This window comes from Penicillium waksmanii (assembly GCF_028829765.1).
Source record: "Penicillium waksmanii strain IBT 27052 chromosome Unknown utg000004l:1.0-5674109.0:1.0-5678898.0, whole genome shotgun sequence".
In the NCBI taxonomy this organism is placed as follows: Eukaryota; Fungi; Ascomycota; class Eurotiomycetes; order Eurotiales; family Aspergillaceae; genus Penicillium; species Penicillium waksmanii.
This window is the reverse complement of record NW_026643251.1, coordinates 2,649,843-2,675,135: the sequence shown is the minus strand read 5'-3', so window position 1 is coordinate 2,675,135 and position 25,293 is coordinate 2,649,843. Positions and strand designations below refer to the sequence as shown.

General features: G+C 51.1%; 10 protein-coding genes across 10 annotated transcripts; 6 read left to right on the top strand and 4 right to left on the bottom strand.

Annotated features, from left to right (window-relative positions):
* Positions 1–771: 771 nt before the first annotated feature.
* Positions 772–2,746, bottom strand: hsp60 (chaperone ATPase HSP60; the record flags this gene model as incomplete). The annotated part of the gene is made up of 4 exons (XM_057263015.1): positions 772–1,815; positions 1,878–2,287; positions 2,368–2,509; positions 2,639–2,746. The coding sequence occupies 4 exons, from the start codon at positions 2,744–2,746 to the stop codon at positions 772–774; spliced, it is 1,704 nt and encodes a 567-aa protein (XP_057124676.1).
* A 989-nt stretch (positions 2,747–3,735) lies between these two features.
* N7481_003795 (uncharacterized protein) lies at positions 3,736–5,566 on the bottom strand (the record flags this gene model as incomplete). Its single annotated transcript, XM_057263014.1, has 2 exons — positions 3,736–5,069; positions 5,233–5,566. The coding sequence occupies 2 exons, from the start codon at positions 5,564–5,566 to the stop codon at positions 3,736–3,738; spliced, it is 1,668 nt and encodes a 555-aa protein (XP_057124675.1).
* A 944-nt stretch (positions 5,567–6,510) lies between these two features.
* N7481_003794 (ATP synthase subunit epsilon family protein) lies at positions 6,511–6,926 on the top strand (the record flags this gene model as incomplete). The annotated part of the gene is made up of 3 exons (XM_057263013.1): positions 6,511–6,617; positions 6,670–6,784; positions 6,855–6,926. 3 exons carry the CDS (start codon positions 6,511–6,513, stop codon positions 6,924–6,926), a joined length of 294 nt encoding a protein of 97 aa, XP_057124674.1.
* A 500-nt stretch (positions 6,927–7,426) lies between these two features.
* On the top strand, positions 7,427–10,167 carry N7481_003793 (N-alpha-acetyltransferase 35, NatC auxiliary subunit; the record flags this gene model as incomplete). The annotated part of the gene is made up of 8 exons (XM_057263012.1): positions 7,427–7,526; positions 7,591–7,658; positions 7,741–7,881; positions 7,937–8,158; positions 8,221–8,676; positions 8,745–9,002; positions 9,050–9,148; positions 9,229–10,167. 8 exons carry the CDS (start codon positions 7,427–7,429, stop codon positions 10,165–10,167), a joined length of 2,283 nt encoding a protein of 760 aa, XP_057124673.1.
* A 722-nt stretch (positions 10,168–10,889) lies between these two features.
* N7481_003792 (uncharacterized protein) lies at positions 10,890–13,509 on the top strand (the record flags this gene model as incomplete). Its single annotated transcript, XM_057263011.1, has 6 exons — positions 10,890–11,695; positions 11,820–12,079; positions 12,194–12,328; positions 12,388–12,478; positions 12,533–12,674; positions 12,817–13,509. 6 exons carry the CDS (start codon positions 10,890–10,892, stop codon positions 13,507–13,509), a joined length of 2,127 nt encoding a protein of 708 aa, XP_057124672.1.
* A 3,078-nt stretch (positions 13,510–16,587) lies between these two features.
* On the top strand, positions 16,588–17,936 carry N7481_003791 (glycoside hydrolase family 5 protein; the record flags this gene model as incomplete). Its single annotated transcript, XM_057263010.1, has 3 exons — positions 16,588–17,313; positions 17,390–17,807; positions 17,875–17,936. 3 exons carry the CDS (start codon positions 16,588–16,590, stop codon positions 17,934–17,936), a joined length of 1,206 nt encoding a protein of 401 aa, XP_057124671.1.
* Positions 17,937–18,262: 326 nt separating this feature from the next.
* On the bottom strand, positions 18,263–19,156 carry N7481_003790 (uncharacterized protein; the record flags this gene model as incomplete). Its single annotated transcript, XM_057263009.1, has 3 exons — positions 18,263–18,706; positions 18,775–19,064; positions 19,117–19,156. 3 exons carry the CDS (start codon positions 19,154–19,156, stop codon positions 18,263–18,265), a joined length of 774 nt encoding a protein of 257 aa, XP_057124670.1.
* Positions 19,157–19,885: 729 nt separating this feature from the next.
* Positions 19,886–20,464, top strand: N7481_003789 (cysteine hydrolase family protein; the record flags this gene model as incomplete). The annotated part of the gene is made up of 1 exon (XM_057263008.1): positions 19,886–20,464. One exon carries the CDS (start codon positions 19,886–19,888, stop codon positions 20,462–20,464), a length of 579 nt encoding a protein of 192 aa, XP_057124669.1.
* A 694-nt stretch (positions 20,465–21,158) lies between these two features.
* N7481_003788 (zinc-dependent alcohol dehydrogenase family protein) lies at positions 21,159–22,359 on the top strand (the record flags this gene model as incomplete). The annotated part of the gene is made up of 3 exons (XM_057263007.1): positions 21,159–21,320; positions 21,398–21,802; positions 21,868–22,359. The coding sequence occupies 3 exons, from the start codon at positions 21,159–21,161 to the stop codon at positions 22,357–22,359; spliced, it is 1,059 nt and encodes a 352-aa protein (XP_057124668.1).
* Positions 22,360–22,520: 161 nt separating this feature from the next.
* Positions 22,521–24,638, bottom strand: N7481_003787 (Copper amine oxidase N2-terminal; the record flags this gene model as incomplete). The annotated part of the gene is made up of 3 exons (XM_057263006.1): positions 22,521–22,729; positions 22,787–23,695; positions 23,753–24,638. The coding sequence occupies 3 exons, from the start codon at positions 24,636–24,638 to the stop codon at positions 22,521–22,523; spliced, it is 2,004 nt and encodes a 667-aa protein (XP_057124667.1).
* Positions 24,639–25,293: the final 655 nt, after the last annotated feature.

Sequence of the window (25,293 nt, the reverse complement as noted above, 5' to 3'; positions counted from 1 at the left end):
ATCTGACACATGAGCATTAAAGAAGTACTTGTGAGTACTGATCAGTACTGCAGTCTCACGCGCTGTCTCCACAAGGCACAGGTCACCGGTTACCAGTCTTTTAAAGAAGAGATAGCGGAGTGGAGAGGAAGCAAGTGTGACGAAGGGGGGGTGAGAAGGTAAAGGAAGAGAGAAACGAGGAATGAGGCCGAGTGGCAATGCCAGATTAAGTCTAGACCGCAGCGGGCACTCCGCACTCTCCAGGCTGGAATTGCCGACGGGCGTGACCAATGACCCCACGCCAGACCCATCACATTGAGAAAACTTGAATTCCATCGTAGCTATGAGTCGCAGTTAGGTACATACGAGGTCCGGAGTACAGTACAGTCAAACTAGACTACTAGACTATTTGTATGCTTCACAACGTTGCAGATCGGGCGGGTCGATCTGGTCCACCAAGAACCGCACAAAGCGTGAAGATCCACCATACCCAATAGGAGACAAATGAGAATGCCGATCAGAGATGCATTAGACGTAGATAAAACAGTATGATACATAGTTGCGCCGGAACCTTTTTTCGAGCCCCAGGAGAAGAGTGGAGAGGAATAAGAAACAGCACACAACACACACAAGAATACAGGTATAGGAAAAGATCAAAATAAAACACATTACAAAGTTCCGGGGCCGTCTAGGGTCAAACGGCGATGCAAGAGATCAGGGGGATCGGAAATCATCATGGATACACATGGAGACACGAGGAAGATGGGGATGAGGGATGAGGGACGAAGGCGCTTAGAACATACCACCGCCCATGCCGCCCATACCACCCATACCACCCATGCCACCAGCAGGGGCAGCAGGGCCCTTCTCCTCGGGAGCATCGACGATGACAACCTCGGTCGTACCGAGCAGGGAGGCAACACCGCTGGCATCAACCAGACCAGTGCGGACAACCTTGAGGGGGTCGACGATACCGCTGGCGATCATATCAACGTACTCGCCCTTGGAGCTGTCGAATCCACGGTTGAAGTCCTTGGCGAACTCGTCGGTGAGCTTGCCGACAATGACGCTACCCTCAAGACCGGCGTTCTCGACGATGGTGCGGGCGGGGCGGGTGATAGCGCTCTTGATGATGGAGACACCGAGCTGCTGATCGAAGTTGGCAGGCTTGACGTTCTCCAGGGCGTTGGCGGAGGCCTTCAGAAGAGCGGTACCACCACCGGGGAGGATACCCTCCTCAACGGCAGCGCGGGTGGCGTTCAGGGCATCCACGACACGGTCCTTCTTCTCACCAACCTCAACCTCGGAGGAGCCACCGACCTTGATGACGGCGACACCACCAGAGAGCTTGGCGAGACGCTCCTGGAGCTTCTCCTTCTCGTACTCGGAGGTACCGGGGTCGGCCATGACGCCGCGGATCTGCTCGCAGCGCTGGGCAATGCTGTCCTTGCTGCCCTCACCGTTGAGAATGATGGTGTCCTCCTTGGTGATGGTAATGGCACCGGTGGTACCGAGCATCTCGGGAGTGAGCTTCTCGAGCTTGATGTCGAGCTCGTCAGTGAAGACGGTACCGTTGGTCAGAACAGCCAGATCACCCAGAATGCTCTTGCGGTTGTCACCGAAGCCGGGGGCCTTGACGGCGGCGACCTGGAGCTGTCCGCGCAGCTTGTTCAGGATGCAGACAGCAAGAGCCTCACCCTCGATGTCCTCGGCGATGATGACCAGGGGGCGGCGAAGGGTGGTGGAGGCCTCCAGGGCAGGGATAATGTCCTGGACAGCAGAGATCTTCTTCTCAGAGAGCAGGATCAGGGGCTTCTCGAACTCGACCTTCTGGGACTTGGGATCGGTGATGAAGTAAGGGAGGTGTAGCCACGGTCGAATCGCATACCCTCGGTGACCTCGAGCTCGTCCTCCACGGTCTTGCCCTCCTTGACGGTGATGACACCTTCCTTTCCGACGCGCTCCATGGCGGTGGAGATGAGCTTACCGATGGCAGTGTCGCCGTTGGCGGAGATGGTGGCGACCTGAGCGATCTCCTCACCGGTGGTGATGGCACGCTTGTTCTCGACGAGGTACTGGACGGTGGCCTCGACGGCGGCCTGGATACCGCGGCGCAGATCCATGGGGTTGCAGCCAGCGGCGACGTTCTTCACGGTCTCGGAGAAGATGGCACGGGCCAGAACGGTAGCGGTGGTGGTACCGTCACCGGCAGTCTCGTTGGTCTTGGAGGCGACATCCTGGAGGAGACGGGCACCGAGGTTCTCGAACTTGTCCTGCAGAGTAACAGCCTTGGCGACAGTCACGCCATCTAACCGAGTTAGCCTTTTGTTTTTGGTTTCTCTTCTTCGGTTCGCGATAACACCGAATTGCGCCGAATGAGTGACATACCCTTGGTGATCTTGGGGGAGCCGTAGGGGGATTCGATCAAGACGTTGCGACCCTTAGGACCCAGAGTGGAGGTGACGGCCTTGGCCAGGGTGTCAACACCCTTGAGGAGGTTGGCACGGGCTTCAACACCGAACTTGAGCTCCTAGTCGAGAAGTTAGCTAGAATCCACCTAAGGGCTTTCGGAATCGACGGAAGATGGAATCGGGAGCCATCGTAATATCGGACCGAGGATGATTGGAATTAACGGAGTATCACGCAGAGTATCACGTACCTTGTGAGCAAAACGCTGCTGTTGGAGGTTCAAACCGGAGCGGTAGAAAGGGGCACGCTTGGAAGCGGCGGAAAGGACCGAAGTCCGGGTAGACAGAGCGCGCTGCATTATGAAGAAACAAAACAATGAAAATAGATGAGCAAAGAGAAAAAGAACAACCCGATTGGGGATGAAGGGTTGGGAGGGGGATGGAAAGAAGAGGTAGGTAGCTGGGGAGATGAAGCCAAAGTCTCGAAAATTTTCCCGGCGCTTCTTCCCCATCCCCGGACTTGGCGGCAGAAAGAGCTAGAAGGTCACGTGAATTGTTCCCGAGGTATCGGGCGGGCGGCTGTATGGGATAGGACAACATAACCATGAGCTTATCTAGGGTAATACATATAGGGAAAAGACTCGGATATTTGAAATGGACTTGGTAAAATCTTCAATCATTTGAATCTTCTCATGGTTGGGCTTCAATCTGCGGTGGGAGAACCGTAGTAGTATCGGAAGTAGAAGCCGATTCGACACGATAGTATATACAGTGGCAAATTCTAGGATGAAACTCGCATTATAACCGTGAAGGCACACCACCTTTTAGGTGTGCCCACCTGGGCACGGGGCTCCTGAGAATTAAATCAAGAGCCCATTCAATTGAATAAAACAAGGCCTTCCTAGTAAATCAACTGCCAGTCTAGACTGCCTTTAGTCACCTGGTGTTCGGAGCAAGACCGGGCCGGCACAGCCCGCCCAACAACTTTCGGTGGAGCCGGTCCTTCTTAGTCTGCCCGTCAACTCACCTTCTTGCCCAGCTTCACTAGTAAACGTCACGGTACTACTCCTAGTAATAACTACAGGCAAGAACGAATAATGTCCACTTGAAGATCAGTCAATTCATTCCCATATTCATCTTCATATCTAAGCCTCTGATTTTTCATGCTTTATCTCGCTTTCCTAAATTTCCGTACTGCCTGCACCCCAAACCAAAATGACTTGATCTCGTCTTCCCCGCCCCTTCTCCTAAAAGAGGCCCAAAATCCCTCGTCTTCTGCGTCTCCTGCACTTTCTGATCGGACGGAAGCTTCCATGGACCCGGTCATTCACAGCAAAGGAAGGCCGGGTTAGAAGGACCCTGCACCGGGATCATCTTCATAACCCACTAGCTCCTCAAAGCCCCGGGAAGATATGTTGCCAGCATTGATGAGCAGGTCTTGCGGATTGATCACGTTCGCATTTGGCGACGAAGGTGGGAGACCATACCCAGGACTCGGCATGTTAATCTCCATCTCGAGAGATCGATGATTCTCGGGCAAGTAAAAGAATCCACCCGGGGAAAATGGCGGCTTTTGAGAGTTTACCGGGCTAAGAGGATATTGCTGACCACGTGCAGCATATCTCCAGCTTTGTGGTTGAGTCGGATATTGTGCATACCTGGAACTCGGATTCTCTTGGAATGCTGCGCGCTGCACATATGTCTTCGGATCGAAGAAGTCGGGGCTTTGTAGCGCGCCTTGAAACGTTGCGGGTTTGTGGTTCAAAGGTTGCAGCAGCAGTGGGTTCGGCTGCATTGGATATTGTGACGGCGATCGCATGAACTCCTGTACCCTACTAGGAGTACCGCCCTGGCTACTATCGCCAGTCATCTGCAAAGCCTCGGGGCTCCAGAAACGGTCGATATTGGCTTGGAGTCTCGGGGTCTTTGGTGAGTTTCTCCCCATGGATGCCGGGGTCGACGAGTGCTCGTCGACAGCCTCGGATGAAAGCATGCTAGCGGTCCGACTCTTGAAGCTAACACGGAGTTTCTGCCTTGCTACAGGACTGGGAGACTTTTCCTCGAAGATCTCGCTCTTCTGGATATCCGCAATCGCAGGACTTGCAAATCTGTTCAGGCCGGTCATTTCTTCTTTCTCGGAGCTCAGAGTATCGTCTAATTCCTCTGACGAAGACTCGGGTGCATCACTGGGTGCGTCAGTTGGATTTTCTGACTTAGCAGGGAGGAATTGGAGGAAAGGGGCATACACGCACGCTTTCTCTTCCTTGGGGCTGATTTTCCGGCCACACAGCTTGGTGCGTTTCTTCGCACTTGCACTTGAACTTGCACGACGGGTCAATGGGCGCTTTTGCTTGCGCGGGGTTGGAGCCCCATACTCGGGGTCCGAACCGCCGGAAGAGAGATCATCGACTTCTTCTTTGGAGAGAGCATCGACCACACCACTCTGCTGAACAGAGCCCTTCGAACCTCCTTTGTGGGAGCCAGCAGCAGCACGTCGGAGTGGAGGCGGGACTATCTTTCCATCCCTGACCCGACGACTACGCAACTTGGATAGGTGCTGCACGATTGCACCTTCCGTGTACTTTGGGCCCATGGTGGAAGCCACCAGGTCCCATGGTATCTTCGTGTTGCTCGAGTTGCAGGCAGCCTGGATGGCGAGCAACAGGTGTGTATCAATATCGGCTATTCCGGTTAGTACAAGAACGTGGTATGTGAAGGCTGAACGCCGGAAGTAACATATAACCATGCAAGATGAAGCACAATGGAAGAACTTCCAAAGATTCATGGAAAAGGCAGCAACCTAAATGCACGGGCAATTCCAGATGAAAGCAGGGGAAGCACTTACTATCCCAGCGCACCAGATTGCGCTTCTCCTTTCTGGACTGAGCGGGTGCCTTTCCTGGTGCCATTTTGGTTGCATCAGCAAACGGAACCTTTGCTGTTGGAGTCGATGGATTGTTTGGGTAATCGGAAGGTGAGGTGATAATTCTGTTGACTTTGGATCGGAACTTTAGTTCTTCGAGACTATATGACTGCCTTGTTTCTTGACTGCCCAGAGGAACCGTCAAAAAGCGCAGACATACCGTGCAAGCTGCATGAGTGTTACCGTCAGTAGCAGACCAATTTGGTTGCGAAAATGGGCCTGAAAGATGGGGGTCGAAGGTGTGCACAGCTTCCATGATTGATACTATGCGATGATGGAGAGGTGGCGTATGTGGAAGCCCAAGAGAAGCCCATGTAGAGTGTATACGACCAAGAGAGAAAGCAAGAATTCACGAACAAGAAGTGCACTGCTCATCAAGCTTCGCTTTGGTTCAGACCAAGCAAGCAGGCTTGGATGCACTAAAAACAACGATGCAAGTGGTGTTTGGACTTACTATGTTCAGGGGTGTTTAAGTGTGTTCACGAATACCATGAGGCATGGGTGCAGGAGCAAAGAGAAGAGAGAAAGGGCGAAGGTGAGAGGTGAAGTGGGAAGTGGGAAGGGGAAAGGAAAAGGAAAAAGGCGGGGGGTGAGGGGCGAGGGGAAAAGTTGGGGAAGAGTGAGCAGTGAATGGTGAATGGTGAATGGTGTAGGTGGTATGGGTGGTGTGGGTGGTTGCCAAAGATGGAAGGTGCCTCTACTTTCTGAGACTCGGAAGCGTAGTAGAAGTCCATAGTAGTGTCCAGTGTCCATGAATTGTCTGTTAAACCCCCATATTTCCACTCAATCGAGCCAACAGGTGAGCTAAATAGATGGAACATGTTGCAATTGTAGTTGTTATTATACCAAGGAGTGTATATAGTGCCAGTGGCTCTTACTAGCTAGGGGGGATGGTGATCTGACTGGAAATGTACTACTTAGTATTTTAGAGGAAGCTTTATAGGCTGTAAGAGGGTCCAGGTTACATGCTTCAAGCAATGGACCTTTCCACTGGATAGCCGGGCCCTCTATATATATTGAAGAAGAAAAAGAAACCTTCAATGCAAATACAAATACATCTATCTGCTGATATTGCTTGGTTGCCAATGGTGTATACTTACAGTATGCATAATACCACGTGACTGATATCCTTCCATTCACGTGACACTGGAAAGAGACAAAGATAACACGTGACCTGAGACTCCCGAAACTCCGGATCGAATGCTTCCAAACTCACCCGAGCCCGTTTTCACCCCCTTCAATTCAATCCACCCACCTCCCCCATCCACATTCAAAATGACTGCCGCCTGGAAGGCCGCTGGCCTCACGTATGTTTCTCGGTTCCCGAATTTCTAAACTTCCGCTCACCCCGATTACCAGTTACAACCGCTACCTGGCCATTGCCGCCCGCACCGTGCGCCGCTCTCTGAAGGAGACTCCCCGCCTGAACTCCGAGCGCCGCGGCCAGATGGACCTTCGTTTTGCCAAGTGGGAGGTTAGTTGACTCGCCCGAATACGATACTTGAAACCGCCGGGAAACTAACGGAGGATTCGCGATTGTTTAGAACGGCAAGCAGGGTGAGGGCAAGTCCCTCGCACAGGCCAACAACGAGGCTCTCGCCCAGGCCGAGAAATAAACGGATCGACCAGTCATCTCCAATTACAAGCGATTGAGAAACCAGGAGATTCGTCATGTTGGGAGGAGCGATGGACCCGGCGGAAACCAGAAAGCGGAGGAGTAGCGCGGACCCCGGGGAGACATTGAACTTTTGTACATGTGTAGCAATACAGGCACACGCGTCTGGGTAGACCGAGCCTAGAAATCGCACTCGTCCTTTTTTGACCATCTTCGTATTCCTATATTGTCCAGCTTTGTCGTAGAAATTATCTTGATGTTGTGGCTTGAGCTGGGAATTGGAGCTTTGTCGGTAAAGCATCGCTGCACGTCAGAGGTCTTACTCTTGTCGCCTGCCACTGCCACACCTGCTGCCCGAATCGCCTTTTTCCGCCCACCCCCCACCAACCCCTCGATTCATTGGACTCCAACCATTCCCCTCGGCGATCCTCGACCTGACGATTTTCCTTCCTTCCATGAGATCGACCGGCCGCGGATTGCAGAGCCTCGAATCTCTGTGCGATGCTCCCGAATAATGAGGTGCGCTTGCCCCCTCTGCGGGCTGCGCAGCCTACAGCAGTGCTTCGCGACATCACCGCCGAATTCACCGAGGCTGCTTCCAGTAAGTTGATGTATTCCTCGAGTGGGCTATGCTTCAGATCTAACTGTTGGACTCCCTATACTAGAGCTTAAGACTGGACAACTCGTCAAGGATGAATTATTTACCCTGTTCGAGGCAGTGGGCGCATTGGAGGTGCGTCATCGTCACACAGTGACCCCAAAGATATACTGGAGGGAAGCAATTGAAGACTGATCATGGATCGAAATGGTAACAGATTATGGACTCGAAAATGGATAGTGGTTATATCGCACCCGGCGAAAACCACGTACAAGCGTTGGAGGACGATTACGATGTGCGACAGGCCTTGACACCAGAGCAGGTTATAGGGTTGATGGATCAACTTCTTTGCCATGAAGTAAGTGTGCAGTCCCACTGCTATGGGGGAAAACATTCAGCTTATCCGATTGCAGATGGCATGGCACATGGGCCACCCTCTCTCCCAAACCCTCTTCACCTCGATCTACCTTGATAAGTTACTTTGGCCAGTTCCGAAAACCATGGGAGATGCCCGTTTTGATCGCATATCGAGCGAATCCCCTCTCATCAGTCTCGTTCTCCGAGCATATTGTCTGGCTCTCGTCAAGGCTTGCGACTTCGTCCATGCTCGCATAGCGACCGAATATTACTATGAGGTAGTGTGGAAGAAGGTCCGATCTTGGGTGGAAGTCTATTGCTGACAGCTTTCGCTTCATAGGAAGAAGACTTTGTCTCCCAATTGTACAATCGCAACCTGCTGTCAGGATTGGACCCGTCACACTTCTTTCGCCTGCTGGATCAGGCGGTAGAGTGGGTAGATGCCCAAGAAACGATAGATCGGAAGCTTCGAGACGCTATTCGATGCAGACTGCTGTTTCGGCACGAGTTCCTCAGTGCGCTTGACGAAGACCTCGAAGTTCTTGACACCAGGTCAACAGACAATTTTGTGTCCTGCCTATCTACCTTGAGTGATATTACAGAAACTGTTGCTCATGGCACACCTGTACCAGAGGCATTTAGCCTAAAAATCCAACGGAAGCTGGCCAGCACGGTGCCTCCTCGTCCTATTGTTCAAATTAGCCCCGAGGATGCTCTTGCTCATCTCAAACGACTTTGCCAAGATGCAATCGATATGCAGCAGATGCTGGACTATAAGGGACCGAGCAACTTCAAGGTACAGCAACCTTTCTTTTCCTTGATTTTTTCTTTCTTTTATCTTTGCGATTGTTAACCCCTGTCTAGACCGCAATCTGGAGTCTGCTATCCCGGAAACCCCAACCGTCTGTTTACATCCGTTGTCTCCTTCAAGCCCTGATTGTGAGCGACATGACCATCCTGGGCGCGGTCCCAGTCAAGCAATTTCTGTATGACGATCTGGCGGAGCTGGTCTTGCCATCCAGTGTGTTACTCCAAGCGAACACCGACGAAGTAGAATTGCCGTCCGACCCTCGGTTCCAGATTGCCCAAAAGATGGAAGGGTTTGTGAAACGATTTTCCCAGGTATGTTGCCCAAACTGGCTTGAATGGCCAGATGCTAATCCATGCAGCCCTTTGTGGATACTGTGCGAGCTGCCTGTCTGAACCGCTGTCGAATCCGTCGAACCGTGTGTCATACCGTGGTGGATTGGGACAATTTACAAATGGAGGTATGCGAGTACGCTAGGAACCACACTAGGAACCACAACCCCCAGCAACGCATAGTAACTGACCTGACCACTATGACTAGGCCGAGGAGCTGGATCTAGATCTGCAACGGTTGAGCGACGAACACCCGCTGCAAATGAAAGGAGGTGAAACCACATTTTCTTTCCCACTCAGCAGCTGGGCCTACCACCAAAAACTCATTCAGATCCGACGTATCATCCAGATGGGCTTCGAACTGTCGATCTACGCACCCGAGGAATTGGCGGGGATGTATTGGTACCTGTCGTACATCTGTTCCACCCACCTCGGCCATCTCGACCGCATCCGCACCTTCACTGTCGCGGCGCGCAAACGAGATCTCATTTCCGCCGGTGATCGCTCGGTCGACTCGCAAAAGTCAGCGGCCTTCCACCGCTCATTCCGGACCCTGGAGAGAATGACCACCCAGCTAATAGCAGTCGACGCATTTGCAATCGCTCTACACGCTCTATTCGTGCTTCTCACGCGACATGGGGTTCTTCCTTGCGCTGCAGGTGCGGACGCTTACTCCACCGATCGACTGCGCTACGAACTGCGCATGAAACCGTTTATCCCAATCTCTCTTCCCGAGCTGGTTCCCTTTGAGGAGTTCCAACGGGAATCGGCGCTAGAGGGCGATTCCGATGCGATCATTCTGGATCGCGCTAGCAAGGCGATTACGGAAGCTCGGAAGGCGTGGGATGTGTTGCATTCTCAAGGGGCTTTCCTCGAGGAAGCTGGGTCTGGGTCTGGGTCTGGCGCTGGTAAAGAACCGCCTAGCGCAATTGAGGAGGACTGGAAGCGGGATGTCAAGGATGCGATGCGGGCGTGCATTGGAGCGAGCATTTCGATTGAAACGGTGCGGAAGGCGCTAGGGAGCAACCCGTCGCCGTCGGCCGGGCAGCCGTTGAACCTTGAGGTGACGATCCCTGAGATCGGCAGTAAATCGCGATGGCATGAGTGGTGGGTTGTGCCGCAAGTGAGCGAGAAGAAGAACCAGTGATAGATGGGATGATTACTACACTTCTATCATGATCTACTAGTAGTATTAGTATATATATTACTTGGGTACTGTACCCGACATCCCGGTATAAACGCACTAGACTCGTACTAATATTACTGCGAACTACCGACATGGGTGTAGATTAATATATCGTGGTGGAGACAAGGTGATCCTCCACGGAGAAAAACCGAGAACTCGAACTCATCACACTGAAACTTCAAGTTGAACTTAAATAAATAATCGCTAGAGAATACTCTCGTCACTAGTATAAACAGCTCTACTACTAAAATGCCGCATCGGGCGTGGTGTACCAAGGACCGTGACCACAGCTTATGAAATCATCGACTTCACTTCACCCACTCGCACCTTCGACCTTCACTTTGACCCCCCCACAGCTTTCCTCTCTTGCTACACTGGCAGGTACCAGTACGTTCTACTTGACCATAGGGGGACATCCTCATCTCATCCCCCCCCAGGCTCTCGCTATAACACATCACATTCTCCTCCCCCAACCCCCGGACCTCATCGGCTGCGGCTCCGCTTCGACCTCCCTCAATCTGCCTCGGAATATCCTACGAGATCCTTCCTATGCCACCCTCTGCCTCTCAGCTCCACGGCCCCTGTCCGCCCAGCCAAGGACTCGATCTCGATCTTGATCTTGATCTCCATTAACCGGAATACTCCCTCCTCCAACCCCCTTCTGCACCTACAAGTTGCGAAAAATGCCAACATACCCCATCCGTCGCCGACCGCGCGAGTGTAAGACCTGTCTACCGTGCCGCGCCAGCAAAGTCCGCTGCGATCGCAACGTCCCCTGCTCCAATTGTGTCAAACGCAACTTCACCTGTTCCTACGGCCGACCCTCATCCAACCGACTTCCCATCTCTTCCTCCTCCACCACCCCGCTTCATTCCTCCTTCCTCTCCCCGGCTTTTCCACCCACCTACCCGGGAGCAACAGCGGCATCAGCAGCAGCAGCGCCACAACCACCGTCGCTGCTCTACGATGATACCGATGCAGTCTCCACCATCACCGATCGGCCCTCCCAGGCCAGCGACGATGCCGATCTCCCCGAGCTAATCGACATGTCCCAGGGCGAATGGGACGAGATAAATAATAAGATGGCTGCGATGGAGCAGATCATCGGGAGCTTGAATTCGATCTTCCAATCCCACTCTTCCCGCCGCCGTGTCGATCATCACCCACCCCCGCTCCAGCCACCACTGGAGTCGGAAGAAGCGCCGGAGCGCAAATACTCGTCTCGGTCGGAGGGTGTATATGGAGCCAACTCATCTCGTACCGGCGCGGTTCATTTGGGATCCCGTTCGGCGCTGGTCGATATCTTGGATAAAGCGAGGAGCTCAACGGATATGGCGCAGGTGCTACCTCAGGAGGATCTACTTGCGGATCTTGCGTTGGGAAATGAATCGGCTGCATACCCTTTTGTAGATCTGTGGTCGTCGGACCCTTATACTTTCAATATTGCGGGCGTGTGTTCGGTGATTCCCGAGGATGATCTGTGTAAACGGTATGTGCTGATGATATGCTGTTGTTGTGAGATTGTGTTGTGCTGTAGAACGCGGGTTCTTGCGCAGGCATTGTGAATTTGCAGGATAATATGGCTGACATTTTTCTCCTTCCCTTTGACTCAGATTCTTGGGCTTCTATAAAAAGATTGGCGCGGTGTTGTACCCGGTGTTATCGGACCTAGACGAACTGGAGTACAAGACGAATTGCTTACTCCAGGGCCGGCGACGCGCGGGAGGTATCTATAAGCCGGATGCCAGTGGGTTAGTCAAACCGTTTGGAATGGATTTGCCCTTTCTGAGCCTGCTTTTTGCGGTTCTCGCTTCCGGCTGCCAATTGTCCGATATTTCGGAGCGAGAGCGCGAGTTGACCTCGTGGGTATACGGTGCGTTTGAAGACGAGCTGCTGCGCTGCGTTCGCAGTGTAGCTGCACCAGCAGCAGCAATGGCAGCAAGAGACTCATGATAATGTGGAATATCTTACTGACCACTTCCCTTAGTTTCTTGTGCATATCAATGTCTTCGGATGTTGAATTATGTTTCGCAGCCCACGGTGGAAGTGATTCAAATCCTTCTTATTATCAGCAATGTCTTATCATATAATATGAATGCCGGTGCTTCATACACTTTGCTAGGTATGTTCCATTCTCAAATAGAACCCTTTGATTTGACGCTCAACTGATCTGGTATTTAGGCATGACGGAGCGCATGTGTCTTGTTCTTGGTCTTCATGTTGAATCCACGGGATTTTCACTCAAGGAGCAGGCGATCCGGCGCCGCGTCTGGTAAGATGGGATGGTTTTTTCTTCCACGCAGTTCCGATTTGCTAATATCAGTAGGTGGACAATGGCTTTCCAGAATAGTCATTTCTCGCTTGCCTATGATCGACCCTCCATCACCATGGTCAGCCAACCCGAAATACCCTTCGATCGTAAATCCATGCCGGGACATCGAACATACTTCGAGACCCTGTGTCGCGTGGTCTCCCTCGCACTCGAGATTCTCCGATCCCGAATGTATCCAGAGTCTTCCCAGCCCCGATTCCACGAGATCCGCGAATGCAAGCAGCGCATCCAGCGCATGATCGCCGAAGCTACCCCCCCACCTCCGCTACAAAGAGCAGTGCCACTCGCTGGTCGAGCACATCGAACGAACAGAACTGCGCCTGCATTCATCGTACCTCCTCTCCATCCTATGTCGTGTCTCCCTCGACCCACACTCCCACTTGGACGAGCACCGCCGCGCCATAGTCCGCGAAGACTGCATAGCAAGCCTAATCGACACGGTCGATGCATTCGTAGAACTGCACGAAATTAACTCCCACTGCTCCCGCTCATGGATAAGTCTGCAGCGCTCCATCGCCTCCGCTTTCCTGCTCGTCGCCAACGACGACAGCACTCAGACCTGGATCCTAATCGACCGCCTGGAAACGGTCCTGGCTGACCACGTCTATGCGGACGGTGACGCGGACCTGAACAACCGCACTGACTCGGCGAAGCATCTTTCCTCGTCCCTGCGCGCGTTGCGCGAGATCCGCGAATCTTTCCGCGCGCGCAAGGTTGTTTCCCTTCCCTCGGCTGGTGTTGGTCCGACGGTCCCGATCCAGAATTCCTCGCCTTTGGTGTGGCGCTCGCCGCCTTCCTTCGAAGCCGAGTTGGAGATCCCGACTACTATGGTTATGGGCAGTGATGGTGCCGGCGTGCCTGTGCCGGCGGCCGCGCTCCCGATTGAAGATTGGAGTATGCGAAATATCTTGGGGAGGGTTCCGGATGTTATGCTGTTCCCGACTCTGAATGGGCAAAGTCCGGCGGTATGAGCGTTCGTTTTGGGGATTCGATTCGAATATTCGCATTGCATGACGGCGTTATTTTATTCTGGGTCTGGAATCTGGAGCTTCATCTTGTTTTCATCTTATTTTATTTGTTCAAGACGGAGAAGGAGGAGGCATGGGAGGAAGAGGATCGGTATGGACGGACGTCTGACAATTTTCGCGAACAGTCAGCCTTTTTGGTTCCCTTTTTGGCATTTTATTTCGTATACCCTGTCAGTCAACGGGCGACTCCGGCCCAGCCCAGCCCAGCCCAACCCAGCCGAGTCGAAGCCGATGAAACGCGGCGTGTTGCGGCTCCATGTTTATTCATATACATACATATCAATCGTCCACAGGACAGAACATAATACGGCCATTTATCGCAATCGAGCCACTAAGCGTCATCGAAGAGAGGGGCTCCAGCCCAGTCGACAGACCGCAGCTGTGATCAAGATATCATTCCGCATTGATCTCGGCGCTCAATTTCAAGTAGACCAATCAAGCAAGCAGACAGGCAGGCAGGTGAGTAGGCGTGCAGACAGACAAGGTAATTTGAAGAAGGAGAAGAAAAAAATAGTCTTCAGAACCTTGGAACTTTATCGCACCGCTCGCGCGACGAGCGCGGCGGACGAGGACATTATATCATTTTCGCTCTCCCTGGCTCTAGTCACACGCTCACTTCGTCCCATTAGTCGTATGCACTCCGTCTACCTCCGCCGGCCGAACATCTTTATCCGGACACATCCGGCTCATTTAATTCGCAGCTCACGGTTTTGCGCCGTGCAAAGTGGATTCTTGGGTTCAAGTTCGTGTTGGATTGGAAGGGAAGGGGGGTGGGCACCGTTCGGCCGGCCGAGAAATCACCGCGGGCCATGGCCATGTCTTTTCGGTGGATCAGGCGATCGACGCCTTGCTTTGCTTTGCTTTGCTTTGCTCTTTGCCTTTCCCCACTGCTTACTTACATCAATACTCCTGTCGGCTACGTATGCTGTTGCTGTTTGCAGCGTCGAGCTGGGAGGAATATTGGAATGTGGGAGTTTCATGCGAGGGAGGATTCGGGTTGGCTTTTGGGATACTCCTGCTGCTGGTCTGTGATGAGTTGATCCTTTCCTTTCCGGAATGAGTTCGATGGAATATTCTTGATCCGGGGCTGATTGGCTTGGACTCGGGTTTAAGATCGGCGTTGTGATTGTGGTTGTGATGGTGCGGTGTTCTTGCACTGCACTGGACTGCACTGGACTGCACTGTACTAGGGCGAGTCGTAGGTAGAGCACGGCCTTTCTTTCTTTGCAGGATGCGGAATAAATGAGATGACTATTATATGGCTGCACATAACTTACGATCTGATCCTGGCACCGAATCTGTGCCTGATCTGACGGGCAAGGATGGGGGCTGCGCTGATGGCCTAAGCCTGTCTTGTCTTGTATCGGCATGCCCAGCGAACATCACTGAGGATGGATGGCATGTTTTGCTTTAGTCTAGATATCATGCTGCATACATGGCACTATACAGCTCGGAAGGATCTGAGTCCTATGACTAACTAGCGTCTTCAACTCCCGAGATAATCTCTGTATTAGTACCTATGTCGCTGGTCTCTAGTTCCACGTCTATGTCCAGGTGATTCAGAAAACACTTTTATTTGTGTTTCAATCCATAGACGCCCATAGCATCCATCATGCCACCCCGGGCGGCGCTTTACCTGAGCGGCATCTGTCATATTTCTACGTAGCTCGCTCGGCCTCGCCGTGATCAAATTCTCGCTCCGGGATCTGCAGTGCCATCGCTCGGGATGTACATACTAGGTTGGCTAGCGTAACGGGACTTGCTCATGTTTGGAAGTTGGCAGTTGGCAGTTGGCAGTTGGCATTTTGATTTTGATGTTTTAGCCATTTCTTTCTAAAGGAGGCATGCGCGCTGCTGTTTGTGAGTTGTGATTACTTCAGTTTAGTTCTTAGTAGTGATTAGTTTACATTTTGCTTAGAATTATACGAGATGGGTGCATTCAAACAGTAGCAGACTCAATCTTGCAATCCATAGGGGAAATACTCTTGAGAGAAGGATAACCCCTAAAACATGCCGTATTAATCTAGACCCTATCAAAACAACTCCTCATTCCACCGGCATTTCCGACCTAAGAACTATGTCATAATGCAACGCATAAATTAGGGGAAGGTAAATGCCGGGGTGAAAGCGATGACCCTTAAAATGTGAAACGGGCTAAAGGTAGCGTGGTTTGAGGTGGGAGTGCTACGTTGAATAGTACGGATTATACCGAGTACTACGGATTACTGCGTTGATCTATTTTAACAAATAAAATCGGAATCTGTTCTTTCGTGAGATAACTCCACTCATTTTCTACTCTAGCGGAGCAAATGACCGACACAATGCTCATGGTCCACTCTTCTTGAAGTGCCAGGTCGACGAAATCGGGTTAGTTAACTTTTCGCCCCCAACTGCCGCGTCGCATCGTCATTTCCCCTGATGTAATCTTCACGTTGAAGTAAGCTCTACGAGCCTACAGCCACAATGAGCCCCATGAGACAACCCGGGCCGAATTGTTGCAGTTTGTCGTACTCGTTTAACTACGACTACGCGATGCGGAGTACAGAAACTAAAGTTGCACCGCATTCTGATCACAAAACGCCATGTGGACCACAATCGACGCTAGCTTCTCGGATTCATGAATGATTGGAATACTAAATACCCTTGATCACTTTTAATGAGGTGTTTAAGATAACCGTGAAGTAACCAGAGACAGAGCTACCCTCATCGTAAAGTCAAATCAAGGAATATGTTCAAGGGCAGTTACCCGAAAAGGAAATTCCTCGATTCTGAGACGTGCACATCTTTGCTCTTCTTGTGGCGGTTCAAATCGGAGTTCTGCAAGCTGGTTACATCCCCTGAGCTAGTTAAGCTCCACCTGAAGATCTCTGGGCATTTTCCAGAAATATTCTGGGGTACTGCATCCGCCCTCCATCGCTAATGGTATTTAGATAGCTCAGGGGTCTTGCCGACCTCGAAAATAATCACTGTCAGTTTTCCCTTCAGTCAATCAAACGAAGTGATCTTTCACTCTTCCTTACAATGGGCGTTCTTTCAAAAGTAGCCGCACTAGGTGCCTTTGCCGGTCTAGCCACAGCCTGGCTACCCGAAACCAACAAGAAGATCCAGTCCAACAACGGAAACAACCTCTTCACCTCATCGAACGGCAAAATCCGAGGTGTAAATCTCGGCTCGCAATTCATCTTCGAGCCATGGATTGGAACAAGCGAATGGAACTCCATGGGATGTGGCTCCACGGGCTCCGAATTCGACTGCGTGAGCTCACTAGGTCAAGACGCCGCCAACACCGCATTCCAAAAGCACTGGGGTGACTGGATTACCCAGGACGATATCTCGGAAATGGTCAGCTACAGCCTAAACACCATTCGAGTCCCCGTGGGATACTGGCTCCGCGAAGATCTGGTTTACTCGGACAGCGAGCACTTCCCCCAGGGTGGATTGGACTTTGTCAAGAAGGTGTGCGGGTGGGCTAGTGATGCCGGCATGTATATTATTATGGATCTGCATGGTGCGCCTGGTGCGCAGACTGCTAGTAATGCGTTTACTGGACAGTTGGCATCGGAACCGGGGTTCTATCAGGACTATCAGTATGAGCGGGCGTTGAAGTTTTTGGAGTGGATGACTGGGCTGATTCATAGTACGGATGAGTTTCGGAATGTGGGTATGTTGGAGGTTGTCAATGAGCCTGTTCAGGATGATGATAAGGCTTCGTCGATGAGGGAGAATTACTATCCTAAGGCTTTTGAGGTGCGATCTATTTTTCCTTCATTTCTTTCTTTAATGCTCGTGGGAAATTGTGCATGGTTAACACAGAATCATACAGCGAATCCGCGCGAATGAAACTAGCGCCGGCATCGACAAGGCCGATTATCTCCACATCCAAATGATGGACAAGCTCTGGGGCTCCGGTGATCCGAACCAGTACATTGATGACTTGTACTACGCTGCATATGACGACCACCGCTATCTGAAGTGGGATACCAGTGTTGATGCATCCCACGATAGCTATATCAGCGAGTCTTGCAGCGATAATCGCGATAGTAACACGCCGACGATTGTGGGAGAATGGAGCTTGGCAGTTCCCGATGACGTTGAGTCAGACTCGGACTGGGATCCGCAGTCTCAAACGGACTTTTATGGCAAGTGGTTTGCGGCTCAGGTGCATTCGTACGAGAAGCAGCAGGGTTGGGTGTTTTGGACGTGGAAGGCTCAGTTGAATGATTATCGGTGGTCTTATCAGGGTGAGTTGACGAGCCTTGTTTCGCATTCCTCGTGGATGAAGTTGGATTGTTGCTGACTATTTGATAGATGCGGTTAAAGCGGGTGTCATTCCCAAGGATCTTAGTACCCTGCAGGATGTTTGCAATTAAGCATTCAAGTTGGTACTATGATCGACCAAGTGGGACCTAGGGATTCATTCACGTTGACTTTGCTCCCTGGAAGGTAGTAATAATTTGAAATCTACTATTGAGCCATATATTTGTGCCCGCATGGACGTTGCACATGTACATTTATTTCTATGAAAGCTACCTAGCAACAATCAACGTACCCGACAGGTTCTCCTTCTCAGTGAGGTATGCAAAAAACACAGCCAGGTAATGAGCCTGCTTCACAGAAAGCCCATGTCAAAAGTCTTTTCAAAGTGAAGAGTAGAGATAATGAAACGAATGACGACTTGAGAGAAGTAATATAAGGATCACGATTTAGGGGCGTGCTCCGACGACTCTGGCCACCACACCATTGCCCAGAGTGAGACTCCAGGGCCGCCAGGCTGGATGCTAGCATCGGGAGCAACCTTGCCTTTTCCCAAGATAATCTCTTCGATTTCTTGGAATCCAAGAGAGACGTATAAATGGCGCGAACTTGGAGTGGTTGCCTCGAGCCAAATGGGGAGGTTTTCGGAGCGGGCGATGTTTTGATGGTATCGCATAATCTCTTTGGCAAGGCCTGCGAATTTCTTGTTAGTAGAAGGGATACAGGAGTAAGACTGATACTCCTTAAGCCACTCGGTGGTGGGCTCACCTTTTCCGCGATGATCGTGCTCGGTTCCAATACTGAAGACGTAGTAGTATCGCTTTTCACCGTGAAGACCCTTCCGCTTAGCGTTATCTGTCATGCCGGAGAATTCAGTCCACAGACGCTGGCCATGTTTAGCCATTTTTTGTCTTCTCTTGCAGGTCGAACACATATAAAGTTGCCAGTGCTTACCTTCGAGCCGGAGATGCCAATCTTCCATAGAACACAAAGGAAGCCTGCGTACAGAAGCGTCCAGACATTATCGATACCCTTGCCCGGTGGAATAATCACAGATGCTGCTTTCCACCCATCAGCTTCGGTGATGAGTGCACCGTTCATCAGGGCAGACCGGACGAGTGTGGACCAGTATGTCGGGAGATACGCAAGTCGCTCTTCCAGAGACATGTCCAGCAGCATGTAGGCGATGACGGGATCGGTGTCAAAGACACGGCCATTTAGGCCGGCAACTTTGCCGAGTAAATCTGTATGATAGTGAGTGACTGAGTGAGGGAGAGCTTGAAGGTGGGAGCGGACCGTGTTTGCCATGGGTGAGAGGAACTAGCGCCTGCGCCATGGTGGGAAGTAGGAAGTGTTATTGCCGAGTCATCAGCTCGTAAAGATAAGATATGGAATATGGCCTTGAGGGGGTTGGGCCATGACTGGAGATATGGAATGGATAGAAGAGGTGTTAGACTCGAAGTAGACGCGGAAGTGATAGTAGAAGTGGAAGTGGTGCGACGACGTAACCAGTTCCTTATGTAATCGGAAGTATAATAGCTTCCTCTTCTCTGGAAAGGTAATCCGGATATCTATATCCCATTGTATATCAGCATGATCTTAGGCATATATGTATGTATCTTATGGTACTTTCAGAAGAATAAGCAATGAGCATTGAAATGCTTGGTTGCCAAGCGATGATCTCAGTGGGTCTACACTAGTTAACTCTGTAACTATACGAACGAGTACAAACAACTCCATGTTGGCTCCTCATAGCTGTATAGGTCTATCTAGGCTAGTATCCCAGGGGGTACAGGCACATGTAATCTCTCATACCTTGTATTAATCTGATTATCTCCTACAGCCCCGATACTCCTTCATATCATGAAGTGCCAGTTGTAGTTGTAGTCGGGTGGGCCTGCTCATGCCGGTACCGGGATGGGCTGCCCGGAACCGCAACACCCAACACCAAAAGACTAAACAACTTCTTTGCCTTCCTCTTCCCTTCTACTTTTCCATCTTTCCACCTCTTTTCCTCGGATAAAGTACTCTTCAATTCTATATCATTCCCACAAAACTAATCATCATGGGAGCCACCACCCTCCTCATCCTCGACATCCAAAATGGGATCATCAACAACTTCGACCAGTCCATCACAGAGCCATACCTACAACGCCTGGTCAAAACCATCGCCGCAGCTAGATATGGGTCTATCAATATCATCCACGTCGTTACAGCCTTCCGCCAAGGTTACCCAGACATCCATTCACTGAATGCATCATCCAGCCCAATCACGGCCACTGGCAAATACCAAGAGGGTAGCGCCGATGTCCAGATCCACCCAGCTGTAAATCCTCTCCCAACAGAGCCGATTGTCACCAAACGCCGAGTTTCAGCATTTGTTGGCACCGATCTGGATCTTCTTCTCCGCTGCTCGGCTACGGACCATCTGGTCGTGGCGGGAATCGCGACTAGCGGTGCCGTCCTCTCAACCATTCGCCAGGCACAGGATCTGGACCTCCACATTACTGTCTTGCGGGATCTGTGCTTGGACCGTGATGAAGAGGTTCACCGTGTTTTGATCGATAAGGTCTTTGGACGGAAGACGGATGTCTTCAATGCGGAGGAGTGGGTGGATCGGATCAAGGGACAGGCGTCTTCTTAAAGGCTGGCCTTGTGTTCAAATTCGAATTCGAATTCGGATTGTGAATTAATATGTGCGTGGAACTGGCTTTTCTTCACGCTTAGTCGCCCTTGATTTGAGATCTCGCCTGGTCGAACTATGTATGGCAAGCCAGAATAAGCATTTTCGGCTCTTCGCTTAGGGAGCAGAGTGTTCCACTCCATTAATAGCAGGCCATGATTTAGTTTCCGGAATAACAGTGACATGGATCAACTATTCAATCATTCAGATACTTTAATCGTGTCACCATCCTTTGTCTTTGTGTAATCAAGGCAGGATCGTGCAAGTGGCTATTTGAAAAGCACTTTCATCTCCTGAGTGTATATTGGCTATTGCAAGGAAATTTGGAGATCAAACAATTCATTCGTACCAACCAGCTAATATTAAACTCAACCTTTAATCGCAAGACCGGCCTCCAGGTTTTGTGGACATCAGTGGTGGGTCGACTGACTCGCGGGGTTGTCTAGTTTATGGTTGAATGAATCATGTTGCTCCTCCCCGCCATCCCACCGATTACCCATCCCACCTCCGCATCCCACCTCACAATTGGGGGCCGATCTGATTTTCTCCTCTTTGGCTGCAGTTCAAATGATTTCAAATCAAGTCAGCCCTTACAACTCATAAATATACGACATCTGGAGATTCCCTCCCTCTTCTGATGAAACCTATATTCATCATGCCACCAAAAACATCACCAGCGTGGATTTTGTCCGAACAAAAGGGTATCGACAGTCTCCAGCTAGTCCAAGACAATCCCATTCCCGAGGTTGGAGAGTATGATGTATTGGTCAAGATCCATGCTGCCTCGCTTAACTACCGGGACATAGTCGTGGCCAAGGTACATGTCGGGAGCCTTTGAAGCGCCCCTACGAACCACGCTCTTGGCAACATCCACTAACAGCTGACTACTGACAGGGCGAGCCTGCACTGCCATACTTCCGACCCGGCGTAATCCCCGGCTCTGATGGTGCCGGGACCGTTAGGGCTGTTGGCGCGAATGTGAACGGGTTCCAAGTAGGAGATCGAGTTTGCACGCACCTTACTTCAGGACTGCCGGCCAACCAGCCAACGACAATGGTTGATATCTGTCAATCTGGACTGGGACACAGCTATGACGGCACACTTGCCGCTTATGCAGTTCTTCATGAAACTGCCCTCGTTCCTATGCCTGCCAACCTTGACTTTATCCAGGCTAGTACCTTGACTTGCTCGGGGTTGACCGCTTGGAATGCTCTTTTTGGAATCGACAGTCTGAAGCCCAAGAAGGGAGATTGGGTTCTGGTTCAGGGGACCGGGGGTGTTTCAATCGCGGCGCTACAGGCGAGTCATTGCTAAAATGTACTTCGAGCAATACCGTCTCAATTTACTAATGAGCTGTGCCGTAGTTCGCCTTGGCTGCAGGAGCCACGATCATAGCAACAACAAGTTCAAACGCCAAGGCCGATCGTCTCAAATTTCTCGGCGCTCACCATGTTCTCAATTACCACGAGGACGCGAATTGGGGACAAACAGCTAAAAATTTGACTCCAAACGACCAGGGTGTGAACATCGTTCTAGATGTCGGCGGTTTGTCTACGTTGACACAGTCGCTGAAAGCAGTTCGCACCGATGGACTCATTGCCCTCGCTGGAATGCTAGGTAGTGTACCTGATGGAACTCCAGTGCCGACATTGATGGATTGCTTGTCCAATTCCTGCACGGTTCGGGGGTTTCTGCTTGGTACCCGCGATCAGTATCGTGAGATGAACAGGTTCATTGTGGAGAAGGGAGTCGAGCCAGTTGTCGATGATCACGTTTTTGATTTTACGGAGACAAAGCAGGCCTATGAACTTTTGCAGCAGCAGCGGCATTTTTCGAAGGTTTGTATTCGAATTTAGCCAAGTGTTCCCCTCTAGGTTTGTGGGAAGAGTAGATTTCAATGAATAGATGGTAGCGATTCTATGTTCAGATGGAATGGAATTTCATCATTGACATTCTTGTTGTATGTCGTTCAATCTTATTATCATGATATGTACATGTTACTGGTCTAGTCAACTATCTATAGCTTCAGCTGGCTTCGATCCTGGGGCCCAGAGCAGCAAGAAGGCTCAGGGTGCTGGGTCGATCTGTTGAAGGACTGGGATGACTGCGGAACGTCCAATGCTGGGTTCTTGGTGAAGAATCCATCGGGCTTGAGCATGACGCTGACACGCTCCATGGGCATAACTGGGAAATCCTCAATGCGAGGGTTGTGGGTAAGGCCGAATGCTACAAATATTGTCAGTAACAGCAAAGGGCAGCAATCTGAGAAGGGAAAAGACTTACTGTGCCAGAGAACAAGATCCTCATCCTCAACGGTATCGTTTCGGGCAGCCCACTTCTCCACGCCTTGAGATTCCTTGCTCTGGTTTGTGAATTCACCGGCTGCGAACAGCTCATCATCCTGGTACTTCGTCACCCAGATTGGACGAGTCGCGAATTGTGCACGCTTCAAGCCGAAAGACTTGGGGTTGGCCAGGATCATCTGACTAGGCGATGTTTGTAATTTATAAGCAATTGGGTGGTGTGTGATTGGGTTGATGATGTGGTCGTTGCGAATCTTGAAGACACGGTGCTTTTCCACGCTTGTGGACGCACTGCCACTGTTCCGAATGGTATTCTGCTCGGTAATATAGCCGACTCCATAAGGGTTGTTATCATCCTCAGGCATGGGGACACTGTCCTCATAATAGACAGTGTTCTTGAAGCCGTCCAGAGCAGGATCAATACGCAAAGAGAACATATGCTGGTGGAATGGGGCCATAACACCAGGCCCGACGTTGGTTCCCCATGGCACAGTTTGGCCGTTCTCGTTGTCGAATGGAACGGTGGACAGGATACCAGTTGCACGGACCTCGAGCTCGATGTTGGCGGCCTGATCCAGAATAAAGGCGAAGATATACTCGTAATTGGCGACCGTGCAGATCATCTGAACGACTAGCTGACGGTTACGAACGACCGTTGCTGCACCAGTGCGGTAGTTGGTGTGCTTGTGCTGGAGACCGGCATCCTGCTCGTGCATACAGATGACGTTCTGAAGATGGACCGGAGCACCCTGTGCATCAGTACGGTAGCCATCGAAATACTTGATGTGACCGAGACAGTCGCAGCCCAAGGCGAGCTGGTTAGCAGTAATACCGAAACCGACGTCTCCAACATCAAAGGCTTGCTTGCGGTGATAAGGTGCGCGAGGGTCTGTTTTGTAAAAGTTAGATCACTGAAAATTTGGGGGGTCTGTATACAGAGTCGTACCTCCATAGGGGACAGTCATTTCTGAGAATGACAGACGGTAGAATGTGTTACGGCCGTCATAAGTCAGATTGTGCAACACCAGACCCTCCCGGTTGTTGAAGCCCACACGGAACCGCCATTTCTGCCATGAGACGGCATTGCCAATGACATTGAAAGATGCACCCTCAGGCTGCTGGACGATATAAGGCTTTAAATCAGTGCGGATCGGATCGTCCAGCAAATCGTGCGCATATTGAATAGCCTTGACTGGCTTCCAAGGCTGGGTTTGCGAGGTCTGGGAGTCGGCCCCGTCGGGAAGGTAATCAATGCGCACCAGCTCGCGCGTAATACCATCAAAGACGGGCGAGAATTTGAGAGGGAGAGAGTATTGGTTGTGTTGCGCGTGATCAGTCGACACGACGTACATGTAGCACTGAGTCAAACGTCGGGACTCGTTGATGTCCTCGGTACCGTAGATCCAAGGGTCCATGCACACAGTCATGCCCTGCGGCAAGTTCAATTTCTCAATCTCTGCCTTGACAGCCGGGTGGCTCAGGCACGTTGTCTCCATTTCCATCATCTCGTCCACATCTGCAGGCCCTTGAACATCTTTAGGAAGCTCCTTGGCGGAGATGATAGACTTGGTGTTGGCATTCAACAGGGCCTTGTAAAAAGAACCATTGTCCAGGCGGTGGAACAGAGCAAACAACAAACGAGCAGGCTTGGCTGGCCGTGGCTTGCCTTGGCGTTCGGCTTCAAGGTAAGGAACGACTTCATGCTTGTAAGGCTCTTGAAGATCAATTCGCTTATAACGCAACTTGACACCAGGGAAGGCAGATTCCAGGATGCGCACAGCCAACTGGATCTCCCCAGCAGTGATAGGGTCGAAGGGGTGGAGGCTCGCCATAATGAAGATGATAAGATGAGAATCAGGCAGGTGGAAGCAGCGGAGCCATTGCAACCCTTTTATATTCGCCGTGTCCGTGGGCGGCCTGAACCCGATTTGGTAAATCTTTCGACCCGGCGGGGATGTCGTTGGTGATTGGTTGAAGTTCAAATCCACTCAGCGCAACTTTACCCGAAAGTGGTTTGGTGTCAAAGAAACTCGTGGACTAAAGACCGCTGGGGTCAAACGACAATTGGAGAAGTGTGGAGAGACGACGAATAATATGCAGATTGTTGAGATAAGAGCCAAGGGAGAGTTCGATGATGTAGGGTAGACCTCAGATAGGCTGTGTGTGTCCTGTCTCGGTGATCACAAGTACAAAACGGCCGTGCATTGCATTGCATTGCATTGCATGAATCGCATGCAGCAATTATCGGAGAATAAACACAAGTGAGGTTGGAGAAACATTGTGCATTCCCAGTCAAGTCTACAACACACGGAAAATAATTTATATCCAAATATCTACATCAGCTCCGAAAGGATTAATGAACTAGGACTAAACACAGCCAAATCGAACAATATTGCGCCATTTCTCGCACACAAAATCAGTGGGCCGCTAAATGATGAACTTTTAGTATGTTTCCACATTGAACATCCCTTGAGAGGTGATGTCTTT